This window comes from Chamaea fasciata, unplaced genomic scaffold (genome assembly GCF_029207755.1).
Source record: "Chamaea fasciata isolate MVZ Bird 193981 ecotype frontalis unplaced genomic scaffold, bChaFas1.0.hap1 SCAF_1, whole genome shotgun sequence".
Classification (NCBI taxonomy): domain Eukaryota; kingdom Metazoa; phylum Chordata; class Aves; order Passeriformes; family Sylviidae; genus Chamaea; species Chamaea fasciata.
Genome location: NW_027094086.1, coordinates 60,178,975 through 60,199,103, shown reverse-complemented (window position 1 = coordinate 60,199,103; position 20,129 = coordinate 60,178,975). Strand labels below are relative to the sequence as shown.

Here is a 20,129-nt window from a genome sequence, read left to right as displayed (position 1 = left end):
GAGTTTAACTGGGCTGTTGCTTAAGGATTTGCCATGAGAACTAGGTAAGTGCCAAGGGGGCAGGGATAAATTTGAGTAGACAGAAGGCCATTAAATGTTAAATGCATCTCAGTGAACTGTCAGGTAAAGGGAAGCTTGCATCAGGTGCTTCCTGGATGATGAGAAGCTTCTTAAATGTTACAGTCTGTACATGACCATGAAGCTTCACTTCACATCTCAAGCTTCCTCAGCTGTGCAAGAGTTACCAAAATATGGTAAGATGGACAGTACTGCTGTACAAGTACTGCCAAAATGTAACAGACCTGTTGTTAGTTTGCAGTTGATGCTCTTTGTCACGTCTGTCTCAAAGTATAAGTTCCCTCTCAAAAGCTATTTTACAGCTTTAGTGTTTATTTTGTAAACACAAAAATTGATCTGTTAAGTGATATACCAGCTAGTAGAAACACATTGGGATTAGTCAGTGCTTCTCTATAAAAAGGAAGAAACTGGTTACTCAATTGGGTACTAATCTCTGAGCATTGAAAGTTTTGTATCAAAGGTACTGATCGCTCACTGATAGGTTTTTTTTTTCACTGCAAAATGTCTGTTCGAAAAGCAACAAGTGGAAAGATGAAAATTGGAACTTGTAATATGACCTAGACTTTTAAAAAATCAATTTTTACTTGATTTTACTTTGAAAATATGAACCTGAGGATCAGCCTGCACTGCAGGAAGTGGCTGTGGTCCTTGGGAATGACATCAGTGCAATGTATTAGTTCTGAAATTACTTTAAAACCTCATACAAATGCCATAAATGCTTGGTTCTTGCACATACTTGCAGCTTGTGAGCTCTGCAGGCATCCTTCCCTTCCCACCCCTGTTCGGCTGCCAGGAGAACACCTTTTCCTTGTCTCCTGAGTCATTTAGGTTACTTGCAGTTACTGAACATCAGCTTAGGTTGAATCAGGATCTGGAGGGTTGATCAGTGAGAATAGTCACTAAAAGGTTTTTTGCCTCTTAATAATGAGATTAGTCTAATGGACTGTTGGAGGCTTCATTTAGTATTACATTAACATTACTGCCATTGAGCACGATAGTTGAAATCAAGAAAAAGTAGAGAACATTTTCATTCACTAAGCAGATAGACATGCCATGTGAGTTTACTTAATTGCTATTTACTTTTATTAGCCTGGAAAATCATCTCAGATTTTTCATTTTGCATTTATTGCAGCAGTAAATCCACAAGCTGTGTAAGCCTGCAGATTCTGGAACAGCTTTCTGGAGTGAAGTAATGAGACAAAACATTATTAAAACCCTTTAAGTCTGCAGCAGTAGGTGCTGCTTTGTGCTGTGCAGCTGGGAGGGAGCTCACGAGGCTCACTGGGTAGTGCAGATGCTGTGGAGGGAGGGCTGTATCAGCTCTACAGGTTAACTGAAGCTAAGTGTAATTTGTCTTCTGCTTGGGTGACTGAAATGGTTTTTAGGGCTAAAGATATCCGTGGCCTACTTCTGCTTGGAAGGGATTTACATATGGAAGGTCCCTTAATTTAAGCACAATTACTGATGCTAGAGCACCCTCTAAACAAATTGCTCTTCCGGACTCCTGAAATCTATTCAAGCAGCTACTGCTTTTAAGCCAAAGAAATCAAAGATCCAAGAATTCGACTACAGTGTTACAATCCCCAGGTACTGTCTTAGTGAACAAAAATAAGGGGTTTTTTGTTTGGTTAATTTATTTTTGGGTTTTTTCCTGAAGGATAACAAATGTGTCTTGTCTGATAAAAGCTGGCAGGTAATTTATTCTCTTTTAAGTGAGAACTGTATACGCTGCTGTGTCCCTCAACCATGGCAGCTTGGAATCCTGGTCTGGTGGTAGCAGCAGAATCATGAAGGTGATAACTGTCATCATGTTGACCCTGAACTCAAGTAGCAAAATAGGCATCTAAGCAGGGTTTTTTCCATTACTACGGACAATGAGGTAAGGGAGAGGTTTGGGGACTTCTGGCTAAATGTTTTTTTTTAGCAGATGGAAATTCTAAAATTGTGAATGATATAATGCGGTTGGAAGTTCTTCCGTATGCCCTGGCAGTGGCTCAGAGCCAGTCAACGAAGCTGAAGAGATTTGAACTGCTGCTCAGAACAGTTACTTAACAGCCTAATTCACCTCACATCCCTGCTCTCCCTGCCCCATCCCCATTAGGTGGTGGTTTGTGAATTTGAGTCGTAAACCAGCAGCTCAGCCTTGAGGAGTTCTGATAGCTCAACACTTGTTTCAGCAGTGACACCCTTCCTTACCTTTTCCCTAGTTTATCACTGCTGTCTTACGAAGAGCTGGAATCCTTAATGACTAAACACCTTCTCACTGCATCTTAATCTGTGATCTGTATCTGCCCTGATTAGCATCTGGACCCCGGTTTCAAATGCCAGTGGGAACAAGTCTGTTCTGATTCCTTCTTTTCTTAAGGCATCTGTAAAGCACTGCTGTACATGGTGCAGGCCCGTGGGTGTCAGTCTGAATGCATTTGTGCAATAGCAGTGATGTGGAACCAGCATGAAACACTTGGCTGGACAGGGTATTGCATGAAGTGGGAAGCTGAAGTTACTTCCACTGAGAAAGACAAACTGTTCCTCAACCTTTCATACCACTATGTCCCCTCCATAAGAACAGACATCTAGACAAAAGTATAATTTGGGTATTTGGTATATTTAAAAGAAAAACCCAAACCACAACAAACTGCAATATAGGAAGGTTGGTCTCATTTTTAGCTGTTAAGATACATAACTTGCAGTTGTCTCTCACTTACTGGATATGTAATCTAGCATACTACTAAGACTCACAAGATGAGCTCATGAAATCACTTTATTTGCTTACTTGTAAGGGAATTATGCCTAAATCTGCAGTGATGGAACCAGGTCAGCCCCACAGGGGGTCTTGTTTCTTCATTCACATGCCAGGTGGAGCCACATACCATTTGTCCTTACTATGGTAATTTGTTTCCATTACTTTGAGATTCAGCTAAGGCAAGATACAGATTTTTCAACATGTAGGTTAGAGTGAAATCAGTAAAGAACACTTCCAAGCATTAAGTCTGATGCTTGGCAATTTACTCTCCATGCTAGGCAAGCTCAATGGTGTCAGTTCGTTCTAAGATCATCTCTGCACCTGAGTTCAGTTGTGAAATAAATTACGAGGTCAACATACTGCTGCTGGTGAGGGGTAACAGACAAGGTTGTCTTAAAATAATCCATTTAATTAACTGCTTCTGAAATAACTGGCCTGCATAATAATGATGTCCCTCTTATTAATTAGGCAGTACTAAAATACTGTGTTGAATAGTCTGTTGTAAGGGAGAAAAGAATTCGCTTGTTATTTCAGGAAGGTTTATTTCTGTTTCTCTCAGCCTGAAACAGTCCTTGCCAGCCTGGAATGGGAACAGGAGGATACTGTTGTTTCTGTGTTGAGGTTTGCCACTCTTAATTGGCCTGGACGCTTTTCAGTTGTAATTATGTAGATATGATGAATGCTAAGTGATAGAATGGGACCACTTAACGCTGATAGGTTCCTGAGGCAGCCAGCGCTGATTGAGGGAAGTCGTGTTAACTTCCAGTGGGACAGTTACACAAGGACAGAGTGGCCCCAGCATGTAGAGCTGAGAGTGTTCTCTCTGTTTTGGCACTTAATGAATTTGACACCTCCTTCATTCTCACTCTCTGCCTTTTATTTCAGGTAATAGTCAGAATTGCTCTTGTGTTCCAGTGGAGGGAATGGGTTTATAGCAGTTGGAGGAGAGTGGTTTTAACAACTGTTTTCTTGCAGTCTACATGAGTAACCCACATAAGAAAACTGGTAGACTTAAGAATAAGAAAAAAGATAACTGGAGATGCCAGAACACGTTAATAGGAAGTTAACAATTGAACAGCAATTGCCAAAGTCAATAAGTGCATCCAGTTACTTTGATGGATCCTCTCTGCTCACCCAAGTAATAGCAGAGGAACTGGAGATGCCTAAGACTCCTACCAGCACTCCAGGCTGAGGGAGCTGTAAAGTGAGAATTTCATACAGTGAACCATCTAGTTCTGATGAGCAAAGACTTAAACCAAAAAAGGTTACTGCTTGGTAGGCACCTTTGCAGAACTGTTTCAGCATAGCACTGTGTTTCTTTAAATGGGATTCAGGGATTATTTCTGAGTTTGAGTGCAAGTACTGGGGGAAAACCAATTATGAATGAACTGCTAAAGAGTGGATGCTACTATTAAAAGTTCAGCTAGCCATAGGCATGTAAGCTGTGTATGCTTCTTGAGGCAGCCCCAGAGAAAAAGCTTTTCTGAGAATGTATCTATCATGAAAAACTGTTCTAAACTTGCAGCAAAAACACATGCTGGTGGCCTGAGCCCACAAGATACTTTTTTAGAGAATTTCCACTAAAGGGTTAGTTGCCCACTCATATTAGTTGTTTAAAAGTCATTTTGGAAAGATTAATGACACATTAGGAAACCTGTACAAGTTTCTATTGAAAATCAATCTGCATGAACAGGTCACCTAATTCATTGAAAATTACTTCTTCAGGTTTAGGAATGCACAGAAAACCCTAACTGCTCATCACAACAGTCAAATGACTGAAGACAATGAGTCAACTTCCACAACAAAAAGGGCTTACAACACATGCCCTTTACTAGCCTAGATTAGCTTTTTGCTAGAGGAGAAAAACATGCACTGCATATGTAGCATTGCTGTTCTTATTACAGCTTGATAGCCTTACCATGGATCGTTTGTCAACAGTTTGAAGAAAGCAGTTAAGCCTGTCCACAACAGTCCAAGAGGAGACCAGGCTTCAGCTGATGAACAGCAGCTTAACTCTACCACATTCAACCCAGGTCAGATAATCTACAGCCTTAGCCTGAATGAAAGCTCACCAAAATTACTTTTTTACATCTCTAACATGCAACTGATAGATTTTAAACAAATATAATCACAACCTGAGGTAGGGAGAGCTGAAAAGCCCACATTATATAACTGTATTCTCACATTCAGGGATCAGAGGGAGATAACATCTCTGGTGAATTTGTGTACAAGGGTTCTACCACACCCTCTCTCAACCACTCCATGCTGGCAAGCTTTTACTTAGTGCAAAGAGGCTACAAAACTATGAAACAATCTTTAAAAAGGTAGTTTCAGAAAGCTTTATTGAATACTTCTGGATTTGTTATAAATCCATCAGTAAATTACATTTTGCATTAGCTGCTTTACACTTTCAAACCAGTTTTGGCTAATGTTATAGGAACTCTGTACTACCATCTCAGGGAGCAAGTACAGTTTAAAAGCACTACCAGTGATGTCTAAGTGTGACTGACAGCGTTGCTTTGTCACATGACAGCACAGGTAGAGAAAGCAGATCTCTCAAAATGCTGTCCTGCTGCTAAACCATATGGCTGGTCCAAAGCCTCTTCCCTTCTGCTATCTTGACCAAAAAAAGCCAGGTGCTTCCCTATGTTGTCACACTCTGTTGTTCATGCCAAACCCAGGCTTGTAGCCATCCTGGTGGTAATTAAGAAATCTGTTCCATTTATTATCGAAGGGAGACAAATTCACTTGACAGAGACTATCACAACTTTGTGCAGATATTGTGTGAGAAAATAATTCTATATGGGATTCTGAAGTCCAACCCTATTATTTAAAATACTTTTTAATATTAATTTCCTATGAACTTTGTATGTCTACCTTGTGCAATCAACTTCCCTGTAGCCTTATTTGTTAAATCAACAGTGGCAAATGCAAGAGATCTTCCTTGCTTCAAAATCTGAGCTGTAATCAGTACCTCTTCTCCAATCTTAGCAGCAGACGTGTACCTTCAAGGAAAGAAAAAAAAAAGAAAGGAACAGATAAGAGACTGCACAGAGGATAAATCCAAGAATATTCCTGCATTTTATATTATCAAAGACATTAGCAGAAGTGGGTAATAAAGACACATCTCTGTCTGCCTGCCTACTTGCAAACCTCCACTTAATGGATTTGAGCTCCTCTGACTACTGGCAGTTTTAAGTAAGTCTAAGAGTTCTCTGAGAAAACAGAGGCTAGAAAGAAACCCATTGGCTGGGTTCTGAGGAAAAGTCTGTGTTGGAACAGAAACAATGAGGTATCCAAGACTTCAGTTAAAATTTCTGCTCCAAGTCCTATTCCAACCACTGCTGGCTTCCTACAGCCTTTCTAAACTAGTCTGGCTGCTTCAGCTGCAAAATGTCACTGTTAAAAAGGCTACAGAAGGTCATTTCCTGTGGAACTGTAAGCATAGGTTAACTGTTCCCATACCCTGGTTAGAGGAAAGTAATGGAAATCTGGGCAGCCCTCAAATGTTGTTTCCATTCCTTAGACAACTCTTTGTTTTTATTTACATGAGCAAGAGGGTGTGCTTTTAAAACACACTCTTTGGGGAATAGGAAGAAATTTCTGCAGAAATAATTCCCTGGAAAGAATTAGGAGGCACATGAGCCAACCATGATCTGAGGTAAGGGAACAACATTCAAATTCAGAGCTGCTGAGGAAAATGAAGAATTGGTGGATGTTAATCTTGTCGAGATGAATTTCATCAACCAGTCCATTTTTATACATGACACCATGTCAGAAGAATGTCAGTCATGCCTCATGCTGATGTAGCACCAGCTCCATTGCTTGACAAGGGCAGGATTTCAGCCTTGTCTCACTTCCAGAAGCTCCTGCTGATCCTCTTGTGGTTACAAAAAAAAAAAAAAAAAAAAAATTCTCCGTTTCTCTCTGTTCTTTCCAATACTGAAATAGCTTCCTCATGACAACTTTTTAAAAAGCTCCTTCCCAAAAAGGAAAAAAGTTCTTGAAACAGTATTTGATATCCAATCTCACTTGTTCAATGAACTGCAGTAGTCCAAGTTTAAAAGAGCTATTAATATTGCTTCATGTAACATTGCCTAAGGGTAATTTTGGATCATCTCCAGAGACAGCACTTTCTTCAGATTTCAGCCTTTATGTAATTGGGTGGACATAACTGATAGTGTCAATAATTCAGCCTATTGTTATACTACTGCAGGAAAAGCCCTATACTGACAAGAGAATTTTAGGTTTTAATTTCCAGTAAGATCCTAGTCATCACAATGGTAGTATGAAGTTTAAATATATGCTTAATCCCGTCTACCCAGTGGAGAAATCAAGAAGGTGCTGGGAGAGAGAGAAAGGAGAGAACCTGGTGAAGAGCTTTTTATTCTTTTTTTTTTTTAAGGCAGTTTGATGAGGGGTTACTTTTCTAGGATATTTAATGCTCTGTGTTAGTTATTCCAAGTAGGATTAGTTTAGTTCCAATTTGCTATAATCTCTTCATTAAAAGTAATGAAGCAAAGCTGACAAGCCACAACAGCATTATCAAAGAAAGTTCCAGAACAACTGTTTTTTAAGACACCGTGCTTTGAATTTTCATTACAGGAAGAACTATTCTCAGTATAAAACTATCTTAAAATGACCTAGAGCAAAGGATTCTTCTTCCACTGAGAAATTCTGATTCAATCTGTAATTGATCCTCTACATGAGCACACAACAGAGGTAAAATGTTTCCTGCTTTAATACTTTTATCTGGTTTATGGAGTAATACTAAAAAAGGGTTTATAGAAAGCTGCTTACCCTAGAGCTTGGGCTTTGAGGAGACATTAACATACCTGCACAAGCAAAAATTGAAACCAAACCGATTTCTTAAGAGTAAAATTAACCACATATCAACATCCCATTACATTCATTGAGGGAATGGGCACTGGCTTGTGAACATAGGTAACAAATAAAAGCTTAAGAGGGTCCAGCTCAAAATTTGAAACCAAATGGCAGTTTCCAAAAATACACATGCAACCCCTTTAATTTACCAAAACAGAACTTCTGAAACCAAAGAAAACATCCATTTTTAGTGAGAGCCACAGCACAGAAAAAATATACAACAGAGTCAACAGGGGAAGAAAAGTTAGCATGTTTTGGTAACCATAGTGGATGATACCTACGTGATGTTCATGTCCACACTGACCCCAGGCATTGCTCTTTCTGTGTACAGCAATGCTGCTGTTGACACCACATCCACAAGTGTGGCTGTCAAACCTCCGTGCAACGTGCCACCTCTGTTTGTATGCTCCTCTTCTACTTTCAATTCACAAACAACTTTTCCAGGAGTTGCAGACTGAAGTTTCATCTGTATAACCAAAAAAGGAATAAAAAGCTTAGTGACAGTAGTGCCAACACCTAATACTGCCCTCAATCAGATTGAAAGTAAATTTTGGCTGACTCTGGACTCCTGAGACAAATTAAAAGACGGAAAATACAGTAATTCAACTGTCCCATTAAATATTTCCATAAATTTTGAGCAGAAGACTGTTGCCATAGAAAAATCTGTACTTCTAACACTGAAAAATATTTAAACTGACAGCCCAACAGAGCTTCAATATTTGCTATGCTGTCAGGAATTCCTTAGGAGGAAACTGTCTTCAGTTATCCTTTTGCCTTAATCTGTGAGTGAAAGACCAGATTAGAGGGAACACAAAACTGCTCTAAGTATCTGTGTGTACCATGGTTGTGAAGGCATTTTCGTTAGCTCGCAAAATGGAAATGAGACCACCAGTAACTCATTAATCATTATATTAGCACAACCTCAATAAAAATCAGTATTTTGAAATGAACACTGGAAATACTAATCAGATTGGCCTCCCTGATTGGAAATTCATATTCAGGAGTAGAACTATCCAAGGCTGTATCACAGTGTTATGGCATCGTTATTTGTATTTACAGTTTTATTCCAGCCCACAGGTGGTAAATCCAGAATTATAGCTCACCCATGGTACCATGCTTCCCTCTATAACCAACACAAGAAGCTGGAATTTTGAGACCAAGAAGTTACTGCAAGTCAGTATTTCAAAACCTCTATTTAAATTTCTTCAGTTAGTAGCACTATATTCAAAATCTGAAAGCAGATGCAACACAGGTAAGTTCCACATATATTGACATGTGTAACTAAAACTTTGAATTGCCTTTAGATTATTAAAAGTGAAATATGGACATATTTATTATATTTACTCCTACTAATTTTCAGACTTTTTACAAGGGCTTTTTAAAACTTGAAAGTTTCCATTCTGTTACCAGCTGAGTTGATTTAAATCCTTTTTGATCTTAAAATGTATTAAGACTGAAATGTTTCCAGTTACATTGTTCCTTATTTATAATGCAGTGTAAGAGCTGAGTTTCACTCTTTCTGATAAACCAAATTTTATCGAAATTTTGCAGAGAAATGATACTAAGATCAATGATGACGTAGTACAGTCTTCTAATGGAAAAAAACCTGGTATTAAACAGAGAGAAAATTACTGAGGCAACATCCTAATATAGAAATAGCACCTATATCAATGAAAACCTGAAGTCCTAAATCAGGCATGCTGCACTGCACTGGAGGCCTAAGCTTCTGACAGAATTTCTAAGGAGAACTTTACTGATGCTCAACACTGGGAGCAGATGGCTTCCACTCCCGTCAGGGACTGGTGCTCCAACCCACCAGCGAGGTGAGGAAAGCATCTGCTCCCATTTGTCATTGCTCGGATCTGGCACTATATGCCTGCTCTCCTTGACAAAAATAGTTCAGTACTTAAACACTTCCAGGACCTACTCAGCTAGAGCTGCTGGTCTGTACTTCTCCCAGCCCTGCTGTGCTTGTCCTCCCACACGTCTGCCTTGGGGAACAGCACACTGCTTCAGCTTCCAGACTTGAAACACACAGTCATTAAACCCTGGCCAGATACCACATTGGAGTTAAACCAGAAACTACATCTGAGGATGTGAAAGGTTTCAGACTAAAATGTGTCTTCTCCGGAATAAAAAAATCTTTGAGTCATTTAGTTATGATAAGAGAGATTTCAGGTATCTCCCAGAAAAGCAACTGTACTTTTATTGTTATTATCATCAGATTCCTAGCATCCTAATTCAGGAAGGCTGCAGGAAAAATCTGAAAGTATTCCAGAGCAAGACTGGAAGCCTGTCTCCCAAGGCTCACTTCCAGCCAGCTACCTTTACAAGCTGAAATGCTCATATTTGCTCGCCATTTATCAGGATTTAAAAGGAGAGGAAAGTGAAGTGGTGACTAAGAACTAAATGGACTCTACAAACTATCTTTTTAAAGCTTCATGCATTTTTAAAAAACTTTATACTCACCAACATGTCTTGGAAAAACATGACTGTAAGAATTACTTTGTGAACAGTTGATTTCTATTAAATCTATCAGATCATGGAGCTGTCAACAAAATTGCTGCTTCCATTATAACAGTTGCTCCTTTACAATTCAAAGCATGTAAATTTTTACATGGCTGATTTTCTTAGATATATTTACTACATCACTCCATGTCACAGTAACACAACCAAATAAAAATTCAAGGGAAAATTTAATGAGAACACTGAAACTGCTTCACAAGAACTCTCCTACACAGCAATTATGCTACTCGACACTACACAATTTACAGCGTAAATGAACAACAGCTTCAACTTCTTTTTGAGCATAATACAGCATGACACTGTAGCAGTACCAGTCAATTATATTTCTTTACACCAGAAGGCGCAGTGAAGGTATAGTGTAAGGCCTTGTGTAGAAATTCAGAGAGCGCTGGCGTGTGCGCTGTGCTTTCAGTCTGACTTCAGGCTCAGGCGCCAGATGTCATAACGAGGTTATCTAAGTTTAAACAGGGCAGAGTTTATTTCACAATTCACGGTCTTGGAAGTTAGTGGCTTCGCACATACTGCGAAAGGGAAGAATGCCACCTGCTGAATGACTCCTGAAGGTTACTCCGGACAGCCACCTCCAGAGAGCTGCTGCAAGGCAGCCGGAGCATTTAACGAGAGTTCCTGAATAACGATTGAGTTATTATTCTAACAATTGCGTTTTTTACCCCGTGTTAGCAGCACGGTGCCGAGGCCTGGAATGCGGGGGAAACACCGGCGAGCCTGGCCCGCACCACCAGGCTCCTGCCGTGCCCAGCCCCGCCGAGGCTCGGCCCTCTGCAGCCCCACGGACTGACCCCCGATCCCGGTTCGGCCCCTTATTCCGGCAGGGGGCACAAGGCCGCATACACGAGCTGTCCCGGCGGGGCCGGGCTCCCGGAGCCCTGCCCTCCAAGCGTCCGTACCTTGCGGAGCACCCGGTCGAAGCCCTGAGACTCCAGCATGTACTTCATGGCCTCCTTCAGGCTCTCCACCGTGAACCCCATGCTGCCGCCCCGCCGACCGCTGCCCGTCCGCGCCCCGGAACGGCAACCCCGGCGGGCGGTGCCTGCCCCCGCCTTCCGCCGCAGCCATGGAGCAGGGAGCCGAGGCAGCGCCGAGCCCGCCACCGGCGCCGCGCAAGCGGGAGCTGGAGGATGAGGAAGAGGAGGCGCTGCACGTCGCCAAGCGGAGGAAGGAGCTGTGCTCCGAGTTCGCCGCCATCACCAGCAGCGACGCGGCCGTGGCGAGCCGCTTCTTGGCCGACAGCGACTGGCACATGGAGGTACGGCCGGGGCCGGCGGGGCCGCGGGGCTGCCCGGCGGCGGCCCCTCCCTGCCAGCCGCCCCTGTGTTTCAGAGGGCGCTGAACGCCTATTTCGACCCGCCGCGGGACACGGAGGCAGCGGCGGGCAGGGCGGCCCCGGCCTGCGCGGACACCGGCGGCTGGTAGGTGACAGGGACAGGGGGGATGAGGCAGGAGGAGGGGGGACGGGGGTCGGGGAAAGGAGCCTCCGCGGGCGGAGGCAGGATCCCCTCCCGGGTGGAGGCAGGTTCCACCCGGCGGGAAGGCCCTGGGGCTCCCACACCCGAGGAGAGCCATCGCTGGGCCGAGATGTAATTCGGGGAGCAGCGCTCCGCTCCCGCCGGGCATCGCACCTGGGCTGACACGTAGCGAGGCAGGTGGCTCCTGTTCCTTTTCTGTACCCATTCTCGTCCTGTCTCGACGTTTCTCTCCCTTGGAGAGTCTGTCAGGCCTTTGGGCTCCATTTTCCGTCTGTGCATCCTCTGGACTACTGGACTGTGAGCCTTTTGGAGAAGGCACAGGCGCATTTTCTTCTCATTGCTTTGTGTTGTACAGCAATACGTATGCAGGTTTTACCGTACACACATTTGTATATATGTGTAAATCATGCGTATTTGTACTTTACTGGATGTATGCATATTTTTATTTCCATAAATAAAATTGGTACGTACACGCACACCTTGTTAAATGTACCTGTGAAAGTTAAGGTGTAAGATCTGTGTCTTACACACACCATCTCACAGCACACCTGGAGGATGTTCTGAATGTATTGACCTGCATGTGGAACTGAACTTTTCCAGATCTCTGCCTGCTGATGTTTAACCCCAGATACCAACCATGACACCCTCACATACCACCACCCTCTCAGTGGGATGGGAAAGAGAATTGAAAAAAAAAATGAAGCCCATAGGTTGAGTAAAAACAGTTTTACAGTAGAAATAATGATAATGATACAAAATTGTTGTAATAAAAACAGAGATAACAAAAATAGATAAATGGAAGCCAAGAAAGATAAATGATGCACAGTACAGTTGCTCAGCACCCACTGACTCATGCCCAGTCCATCTCTAAGCAGCAGTTGGCTCCTCCTGGCCAATTCCCTCCAAGATCATTCACTGAACATGATGAGCTATGGCATGAAATATCCATTTTGTCGGTTCAGGCCAGCTCCCTGAGTCATGTTTCTTCCCAGCTTCTTATGCACCTGGCAGAGTGCATGGGAAGCTGAAAAGCCCATCTTGAAGGTAAGCACTAGTTAGCAACAACAAAACCATCAGTGTGTTATCAACATTGTTCTGACCGGGTTTGCTTGGCAAGGTTTTGGTAGTGAGGTGCTACAGGGGTAGCTCCTGTGAGAAGGTGCCAGAAGCTTCCTCTGTGTCAGACAGAGCCAAGGTCAGCTGGCTTCAAGGGAGACCCACAGTGGAATCATGCTGTGCCCATCAGTGATGGCGGTAGTGCCTCTGGGATAATGTACTTAAGGTTAAACAGTTGCTGCACAACAACATCTGCAGCAGAAGAGAGAACTGAAAGCAGCCCTGCAGACACCAAGGGTCAGCAAAGAAGGAGGGGTAGGAGGTGCTCCAGGTGCAGGAGCAGAGATTCCCCTGCAGCCCATGTGCAGAGCATGGTGAGGCAGCTGTGCTCCTGCAAGCCCATGGAAGACCACAGTGGAGCAGAGATCCTCCTGCAGCCTGGGGAGGACTCCACACTGCAGGAAGTGAGTGCCTGAAGAAGGGTGATCCCATGGGAAGCCCATGCTGGAGCCGTTTCCTGGCAGCATCTGTGGGCACATGGACAGAGGAGCCCATGTTGGAACAGGTTTGCTGACAGGACTTGTGACCCCAAGGGGAATCCACTTGGATGCAGCTTGTTTCTGAAGTACACAGGCATAGTGGTTTGGAAGCAAAACTAGTGAGACACTTCAAGTCAGCAATTTAATAGGAAGAGAAAAAAATAAGTAAAATAAAATAAATGAAATAATACAAAAGACCACTGACAGAGTCAGAATACAACCTGACACCCTGTTGGTCAGAGTGTTGGAAACAGTCCAAACGTAAACTCTCCTGGAGTTGCAGATGTGGTCCTGTTGGAAGTAGAGATGGTCCTGTAGAGAAGAAGGGTCTAAAGACGGGTCCAGTCTTCCTTCTGGAGTCCTGTGGGAACACTGGATGTCTGGTGACACTTGAGGCTCCTTTTTATCTAGGTGGAAATGGTTTGGCTCCTCCTCCCCGGGTAGAGCATCTTACAATGGGATGATGTAATGTATCATGTCATTGGTGAGCTTTAATGGCCCATTAACAGAAGATATCCCCATGGAGGTAGTGGAAGACTGAACAGAGATAAGAAACAATGCCCCACCTGGTTTTAACAGCTGGCTTGTTATCAGAGAAGGCAGTTACCCTCTCACTTCTGGAGTTACAACAGATAAAAAAACCACCTCCCCAAGTGGGTTTCAACAGATGGAATAGAATAAACTTTTTTTTTTTGGTTACAAAAGACTGGGATCCCAGGGTAAGACTGGGATCGTGGGGAAAGAGTTGAACTACTCAAGTGCTTTGGATTATGTTAGTTGCCATCTGATTAACTTACATGAATATGGTAAATGCTATCTTGCTTCTGAAAGGAGGAGGAAAAACCACTTGCTTCACCTCTGTAGCACAGCCCTGTGTAAATGGGGCCTTTATGTTTTATTTACTGTGCTTTTAAACAATGTTGAGATCAGTACATACTTTAGAAGGTGAGTCAGTCACAGATAGGTTAGTATTATTCATGTTAACCAACAAATAGACTCTCTCTTTAGCATTGACCTCACTGCAGATGGAACCACAAGTAATGCCGGTGTCAGTAGTGAAGACTCGCAGCAAAAAGAAGATGACAGCAACTTCTCGCTCATCACCTGGAACATCGATGGGCTGGATCCAGGAAATCTGATAGATCGAGCTAGAGGAATCTGTACCTACCTGGCATTGTAAGTACAGCTTCCTCTTTGTATTGTCACGTACCTGGATTCAACAACAAAAAAAGCTGCTTGATTGAAGTACTGACAAACCTTCATGCCTCAATTTTCTTAACGTTAGATGCAACAGATCGATCACCATATAAATCCTAAGTAGCTGAGAGTTGTTTTACTGACTGTAAGAGGTGTGAACCTGTGCAGCATTCCAGAGGTTGAATATTTTGAGATAGCTACTTTAAAAGTCAAATAATGTGCAATATTATTCAAGTTGCAATCGTACATCACTGACATAGTTCATAATTGCATCCTGTACATGAGAATCTTCCAGAGAACATATCCCAAAGCTACTTTGCAGCTGCGTAAGTTGAATTCCTCATGTAGCATATGAAACCTGCAAGGTCGTGGTATAAAGAAGTCATGCATTTTATTACCATGTTGGTTTCATGTTCCTAGTTACGATTGTTTATTCTCTTTTAGTAATGGTGGTGTCTGCATGCTGTTAAATACAATGCAGATAGGATTTTCTTTTTTGAAGAGCAGATTCTTACAAAGCCTGGGAAAATGAGGGCAAGGTGCACCTGAAATCCCTGACTTAGTTCCATTTGGCCTCGGATTGTTGCAGTACTACTTCTGAGTAATTAACTGAAATTTTTCTTGCCTTGCTGATTTCAGATACAGTCCAGATGTTGTGTTCTTACAGGAGGTCATCCCCCCACATCTCCCTCTTCTCCACATGAAGGCAGGCAATTACACTATTATTCCAGGTAAGAAAAAGCCCTCAGGTGCTAAAGACAAAAAAACCCCCAGAAAATAAAGTTCTGTCTCCCTTGCCAAAACCTCCACCCATTTTAAAGAATATAAAGAGTGAAGTGAAGAAGGAAGAACTCAATGCTTTTGTGTTTTGGTATCAGCATGTATCTTGATGCAAATTATGCATGTGAAAAGCTTGCTTTTCTGGCGTTTTCCTTTGTATTTTTTCCTGCATTTTGAAAGACTGGTAGAGCAAGGGTAGTCAATAGGTACCATAGGCAAGAAATTTTTTAAGTATTTGCATTTAAAAAATCTGAAAAATTCAGACCATTATTATGCAAAAATCTATGTATTCTCACAGGTTGTGATAGAAAGGTCTCTTTTGGAGCCTTAGCTGCTTTAGGGCAGTTCTGCTGTGGCACAGCAGAAGGTGTCCTCAAATATTTCTTTGCTGGGTCCTCTCTAGGTAACAGAGAAGAGTATTTCACTGTCATAATGTTAAAAAAATCGAGAGTGAAGCTACTGAAACAGGAGATAATACCTTTTCCAACAACTGCCATGAAGAGGAACCTTCTGGTTGTGCATGTGAGTGAGTCAGAATGTACTAAGCAGCTGTACTTCTGCCTTCCAAACAAAAAATCCCAGGAAAGGCTGAACTGGCTTCTTCTCTATGACAGTTTCAAAACTTACCATTCTTTGTTTTCAAGCATCATAACCTTTGATAACAAAACTAAAAGCCTGTTATACTTCAGTAAGCTCATTTTCTTCAATGTAGAACTAATATTAACCAGAGCTCTGTCATTCAGTTATTTGCTTTGTGATTAGATTTTGTCTTTGAGCCTATCATCGTGATGTGGCTAAGAATGCTGCGTCTTTGTTTCACACATAGGTGAGCATATCTGGTATTGAACTTTGCCTTATGACTTCTCATCTGGAGAGCACTAAAGATCATTCCAAGGAACGGATAAAGCAGCTACAAACGGTGTTAACCAAAATGCAGAAGGAATCTGAGTCCACCACTGTTATATTTGGAGGGGATACAAACCTCAGAGACAGTGAGGTAAATAGAAATAAGCAACTTTGTCATTCAGAGAAGGTATTTTGACAAAACCTTCTCTGGCTTTTCTGTTGTCTTTCTGAGGAATTACCTGCTGAGGCAGAACAGAGATATTCAACACTTATTCTTAAATGTGGAACTGTGAGTAAGTAGAAGTAAGCGTTGTTGTAGCTGAGGTGATTTATATGGAGACCCATTCCCAATAACAAAATGCTTTAATAACAATATGCGTTGTTATTAAATAATAAATAATATTGTTATTAAATAATAAATAATAAATAATCTGCCTGAGCAGATGCAGGCAGATTTGGTGGAAGTTTTGACTTCAGAAGCATCTTCTCATTTTCAGAACCTGGTCTTTACTTGTTCAACTCTCCAATTCTCAGAGCTTGTACAGTCAATGAAGGAAGAGGGTGCTTTGGAGAAATAGATCTTAATTCCCTGTTAAGCAAGACTTTCAAAATTAGAAGTAGTTTTTTGCTTCTGATTTTAAAAGGGAAATTAGTGCATTATTACAAGAAGGTCAGAGTTTCACGTCTCCCTATCATGAAATTCCATTGCAGTGAACTGGAATGACATTGGTTTAGGAAGCATGGTGTTGGCTCCTATACATTAAAATTTCAGAGCTGAACATTTGTTTTGGAACATGTTTTGGTCTTAGAAAGTGCTACAGGAAATGGTCATGCTTTAGAGTATGTAGAAATATCATAGTTTAGAAACATTTTTAACAACCTCAGTTTTGCAGAAAGAATCCAATGCTGTGACAACTGAGTTCTATTTTTTGAAGGTACAGTTACTGAATTTACTGTCTTGTGGAATCTTTTTCCTCATTCTGCGTTCAGGTTACTAAACTTCGTGATCTGCCCGACAACATTAAGGATGTCTGGGAGTTTTTGGGCAAACCTCAACACTGCCGCTACACTTGGGACACCCAGGCCAACACCAACCTAAATGCACCTTACAAGTGCAAGATGAGGTTTGACCGTATTTACTTTCGGCCTGCAGTGGAAGGGGGGCATTTTATTCCACGAAGCATGGACTTAATTGGGTTGGAAAAACTTGAATGTGGCAGATTTCCCAGTGATCACTGGGGCATTCTGTGTAATTTTGATGTTATATTATAAAAAAGAAGACTTCCATCATTAGTTTCTAGGTGATTTATTCTTGTTTTTACAAAATTTTACCCTCTTGGTTTAAGGTAGGGCATATTTACGTTCTCAACCCTAATACATTTTTGTTCTTGGCTTCTGCGGGAATGGCTTAATTTCAAGCCAGGCTTCCCTTTTCCTGTTGTATGCATCTTTTCTTGAACCCTGTTTTTTAATATTTATTTTTAAAAATATCCACAAAACCAAACAAATTCTAGTTTTAAAATGACAGGAAAACCCTGTAAATACAGTTCATAAACACTCAGTGATTTAAAAGACATTTATTTTGGCATGTACTATGATCTCACAATAAAGGCTGCTTTTTTGTATTTTAAGACTACTTTTATTGTGCCTTCATTGTTTATTTAACCTTCATTTAACCATTCCCATCATCCTTTACCACCTTGTCTTTTGTAGGGTGTTTTGTATTAGCTTCTGAAGTTTGTGTTGAATGTACACGCCCCTTCAGGCAAGACAGTAAAGGAGCTAAGCAAAGAACGACTACATTCTCACAAAATAAGGGTTTCTTAAGTAGAAGCTGAACTACTATTGAACAGATTTAACAACAACATGCCTTCTATTTGACAAGAAAATGATATAGGCAGGTGCATAGAAGTTGTTCACTTGGGATGGTGTGCACCTTACTTTGTGGTTATTAGCCTGGGTATGAGGTGCAGATTAAGACGTGCTGTGTTTCAGTGAGCTCCTGGAAGCTCTCATAAACTGCTGGGCAAAGCCTGAACAGCTCAAGGCTTTGCTGACTTTGCAGAAGATCACCCAGGCCTCCCTACTCTACGAACCACGTAATCAATCCTGTAGAAGCCATTGCTTCATAGAAGTGCAATGCTGATTTAAAAGGGGAAGTCTCCTAACGTTCTGATGTGAAGTTCAGTGCACAGGCATGGAGAAGAAGGACAGATAACCTGTCAGGGACGTGAAATGAATGGAGTTTGACAGCCTGAATTTTTTTATTTCTTTTTGTTATTGTTGTTTGTCTTTGGTCTTGAGCCCAAAGTTTACAAACAGCTTGTACTTTGCTGCACTACTGTGGTGGCTTGCTTCCACGTGGTAGCCAGTCTGCCACCCAGCCACTATCTCAGTCCCCTTCCCCAGTGAGGTGGGGGGAGGAAATCAGAAAAACACAAGAAAGCTCATGAGTTGAGATAATGACACTTCCCTTTTACCCTTATGGGCAAAACAGACTCTATTTGGGGAACTTCATTTGTTTTGCAAACACATGCAAAGAAGGAAGTTCCAGGAACATGAAGAACTTCCTTACTGTGCAGTTGATTGAGCACTGGATCAGGCTGCCTGGGAGGGGGTGGACTTTCCGTCACTGGAGAGATTCAAAAGCCTTCTGGGCACACTCCTTACTATTGTGCTCCAGTGGACTGACTGTGCTTCAGCCAGGAGGTTGGCCTAAATGACTGCTGGTGTTCACTTCCAACCTTACCCATTATCTCATTCTTCCACAGTAATTTACAGCCATGAAATTGAAATGTTTGACTGCTGTTTCAGTAAAGATATCCATCCTGATGTCTAGTCTAAACCTCTCCTGAATAAGTTAACCAGCTGTTCCCCTTGGGGCAGGAACAGGGAGGCCTGAGGTAGGTGTGGTTTTTCTTTCAGTCAGCAGGAGGCCCAGGTGGCCTTACTAAACAAGCAAAGAAACCTCAGGAGGTTAATTACCTCCACAGAAATCAGCTGCAGAAGTCTCCTGTTCTGCTTTCACTTCTTTAAACATTAAACAGCAAATTCTTTTTATGAAAGGTGAAAGACAACAGCCGGTTTTGGCAAGGATGTCCAATCCTTGATTGACTTTCAACATATCCCATTATTTTATAATAACTCAACTGCAAAAACAAGCAGGGAGAAATCACTGGTACAATTTTAAACTAATTTTGAGCCCATCATCTCTTCTTCCTATTCCCAAATAAATAGTTCTACAAGAAAGTGAAAAATAGGTACAGCTGCCAGGCTTTTCCTTCTGGGCATAAAATGGCGTTGGCACAGATTCACACATTATGACTCGCTCCATGACGATCTTGTTCTTTACCAAGAGCCTCTGAAGAAATGTCATGGGGTTTGTTGTCAGGGCTTACACGTCCACCCCCTCCCTGGTCGTTCCAGCCAAAGGATGTGTGGGGAAGGTGAAGGCAGTTTGACTTTTCCAACACTTGTCTTCTGTTTCTAACAGAAAGGAAAAGTACAATGAACTCATGTTTTGTCACCAGATTATGTGGCCTTCTGTATTATGGCTGCTTTTGTTTATGTGGCTTGGCTACACCTTCCTGTCTATTTTGGAAGACATCAAAGAGGCTGATTCCTATTGTTCTGGGTTTTTAAACTGGGGGAAAAAAGCAGGAAAGAAAAGCATTTGGAGTAGCGTGTGATCCATCTTGATGCCTGAACTCCAGATCCATTTCTGACATTGACTGATTCCTTCTTTGATCAGCAGTGTTTTTTAACCTTTGGTATAGACAGTGAGGGGGGCACGTACGAGCAAGGAAAGAGAACATTTGTATGGGTCAATTCATTTTTATAATTATAAACTCTAGCAATGTATCCCTGACTCCCCTCCGTTTTCCCTCACAGTTGGTCTTACCCATAATGTTCCCGCCACTCCTCCTGGCCATTAAGTTGACCCCGCCCTTTGTTCCTGACCCTTCTATGCCAATCCTCAGTTGTGCCAACCCC

The 20,129-nt window shown here is 42.0% G+C and overlaps 2 protein-coding genes across 2 annotated transcripts; one reads left to right on the top strand and one right to left on the bottom strand.

Annotated features, from left to right (window-relative positions):
• Positions 1–2,821: 2,821 nt before the first annotated feature.
• ACOT13 (acyl-CoA thioesterase 13) lies at positions 2,822–11,248 on the bottom strand. Its single transcript, XM_066184594.1, has 3 exons — positions 11,140–11,248; positions 7,987–8,171; positions 2,822–5,826 (listed from the first exon to the last, which is right to left on the bottom strand). Exons 1-3 carry the CDS (start codon positions 11,218–11,220, stop codon positions 5,670–5,672), a joined length of 423 nt encoding a protein of 140 aa, XP_066040691.1. The 5' UTR covers positions 11,221–11,248; the 3' UTR covers positions 2,822–5,669.
• On the top strand, positions 11,238–17,767 carry TDP2 (tyrosyl-DNA phosphodiesterase 2). Its single transcript, XM_066184586.1, has 7 exons — positions 11,238–11,498; positions 11,573–11,661; positions 14,322–14,489; positions 15,150–15,241; positions 15,694–15,812; positions 16,117–16,287; positions 17,127–17,767. The coding sequence occupies exons 1-7, from the start codon at positions 11,307–11,309 to the stop codon at positions 17,406–17,408; spliced, it is 1,113 nt and encodes a 370-aa protein (XP_066040683.1). The 5' UTR covers positions 11,238–11,306; the 3' UTR covers positions 17,409–17,767.
• Positions 17,768–20,129: the final 2,362 nt, after the last annotated feature.

Bases quoted from the DNA above. Each gene is read 5' to 3' on its own strand.
- ACOT13 (XM_066184594.1), bottom strand. From the start codon at position 11,220: ATGGGGTTCACGGTGGAGAGCCTGAAGGAGGCCATGAAGTACATGCTG. The intron at 8,172-11,139 runs GTACGGACGCTT...TTGGTTATACAG, and splicing joins TCGACCGGGTGCTCCGCAAG to ATGAAACTTCAGTCTGCAAC. The intron at 5,827-7,986 runs GTAGGTATCATC...CTTTCCTTGAAG, and splicing joins AGTGTGGACATGAACATCAC to GTACACGTCTGCTGCTAAGA.
- TDP2 (XM_066184586.1), top strand. From the start codon at position 11,307: ATGGAGCAGGGAGCCGAGGCAGCGCCGAGCCCGCCACCGGCGCCGCGC. The intron at 11,662-14,321 runs GTAGGTGACAGG...CTCTCTCTTTAG, and splicing joins TGCGCGGACACCGGCGGCTG to CATTGACCTCACTGCAGATG. The intron at 16,288-17,126 runs GTAAATAGAAAT...TTCTGCGTTCAG, and splicing joins CAAACCTCAGAGACAGTGAG to GTTACTAAACTTCGTGATCT.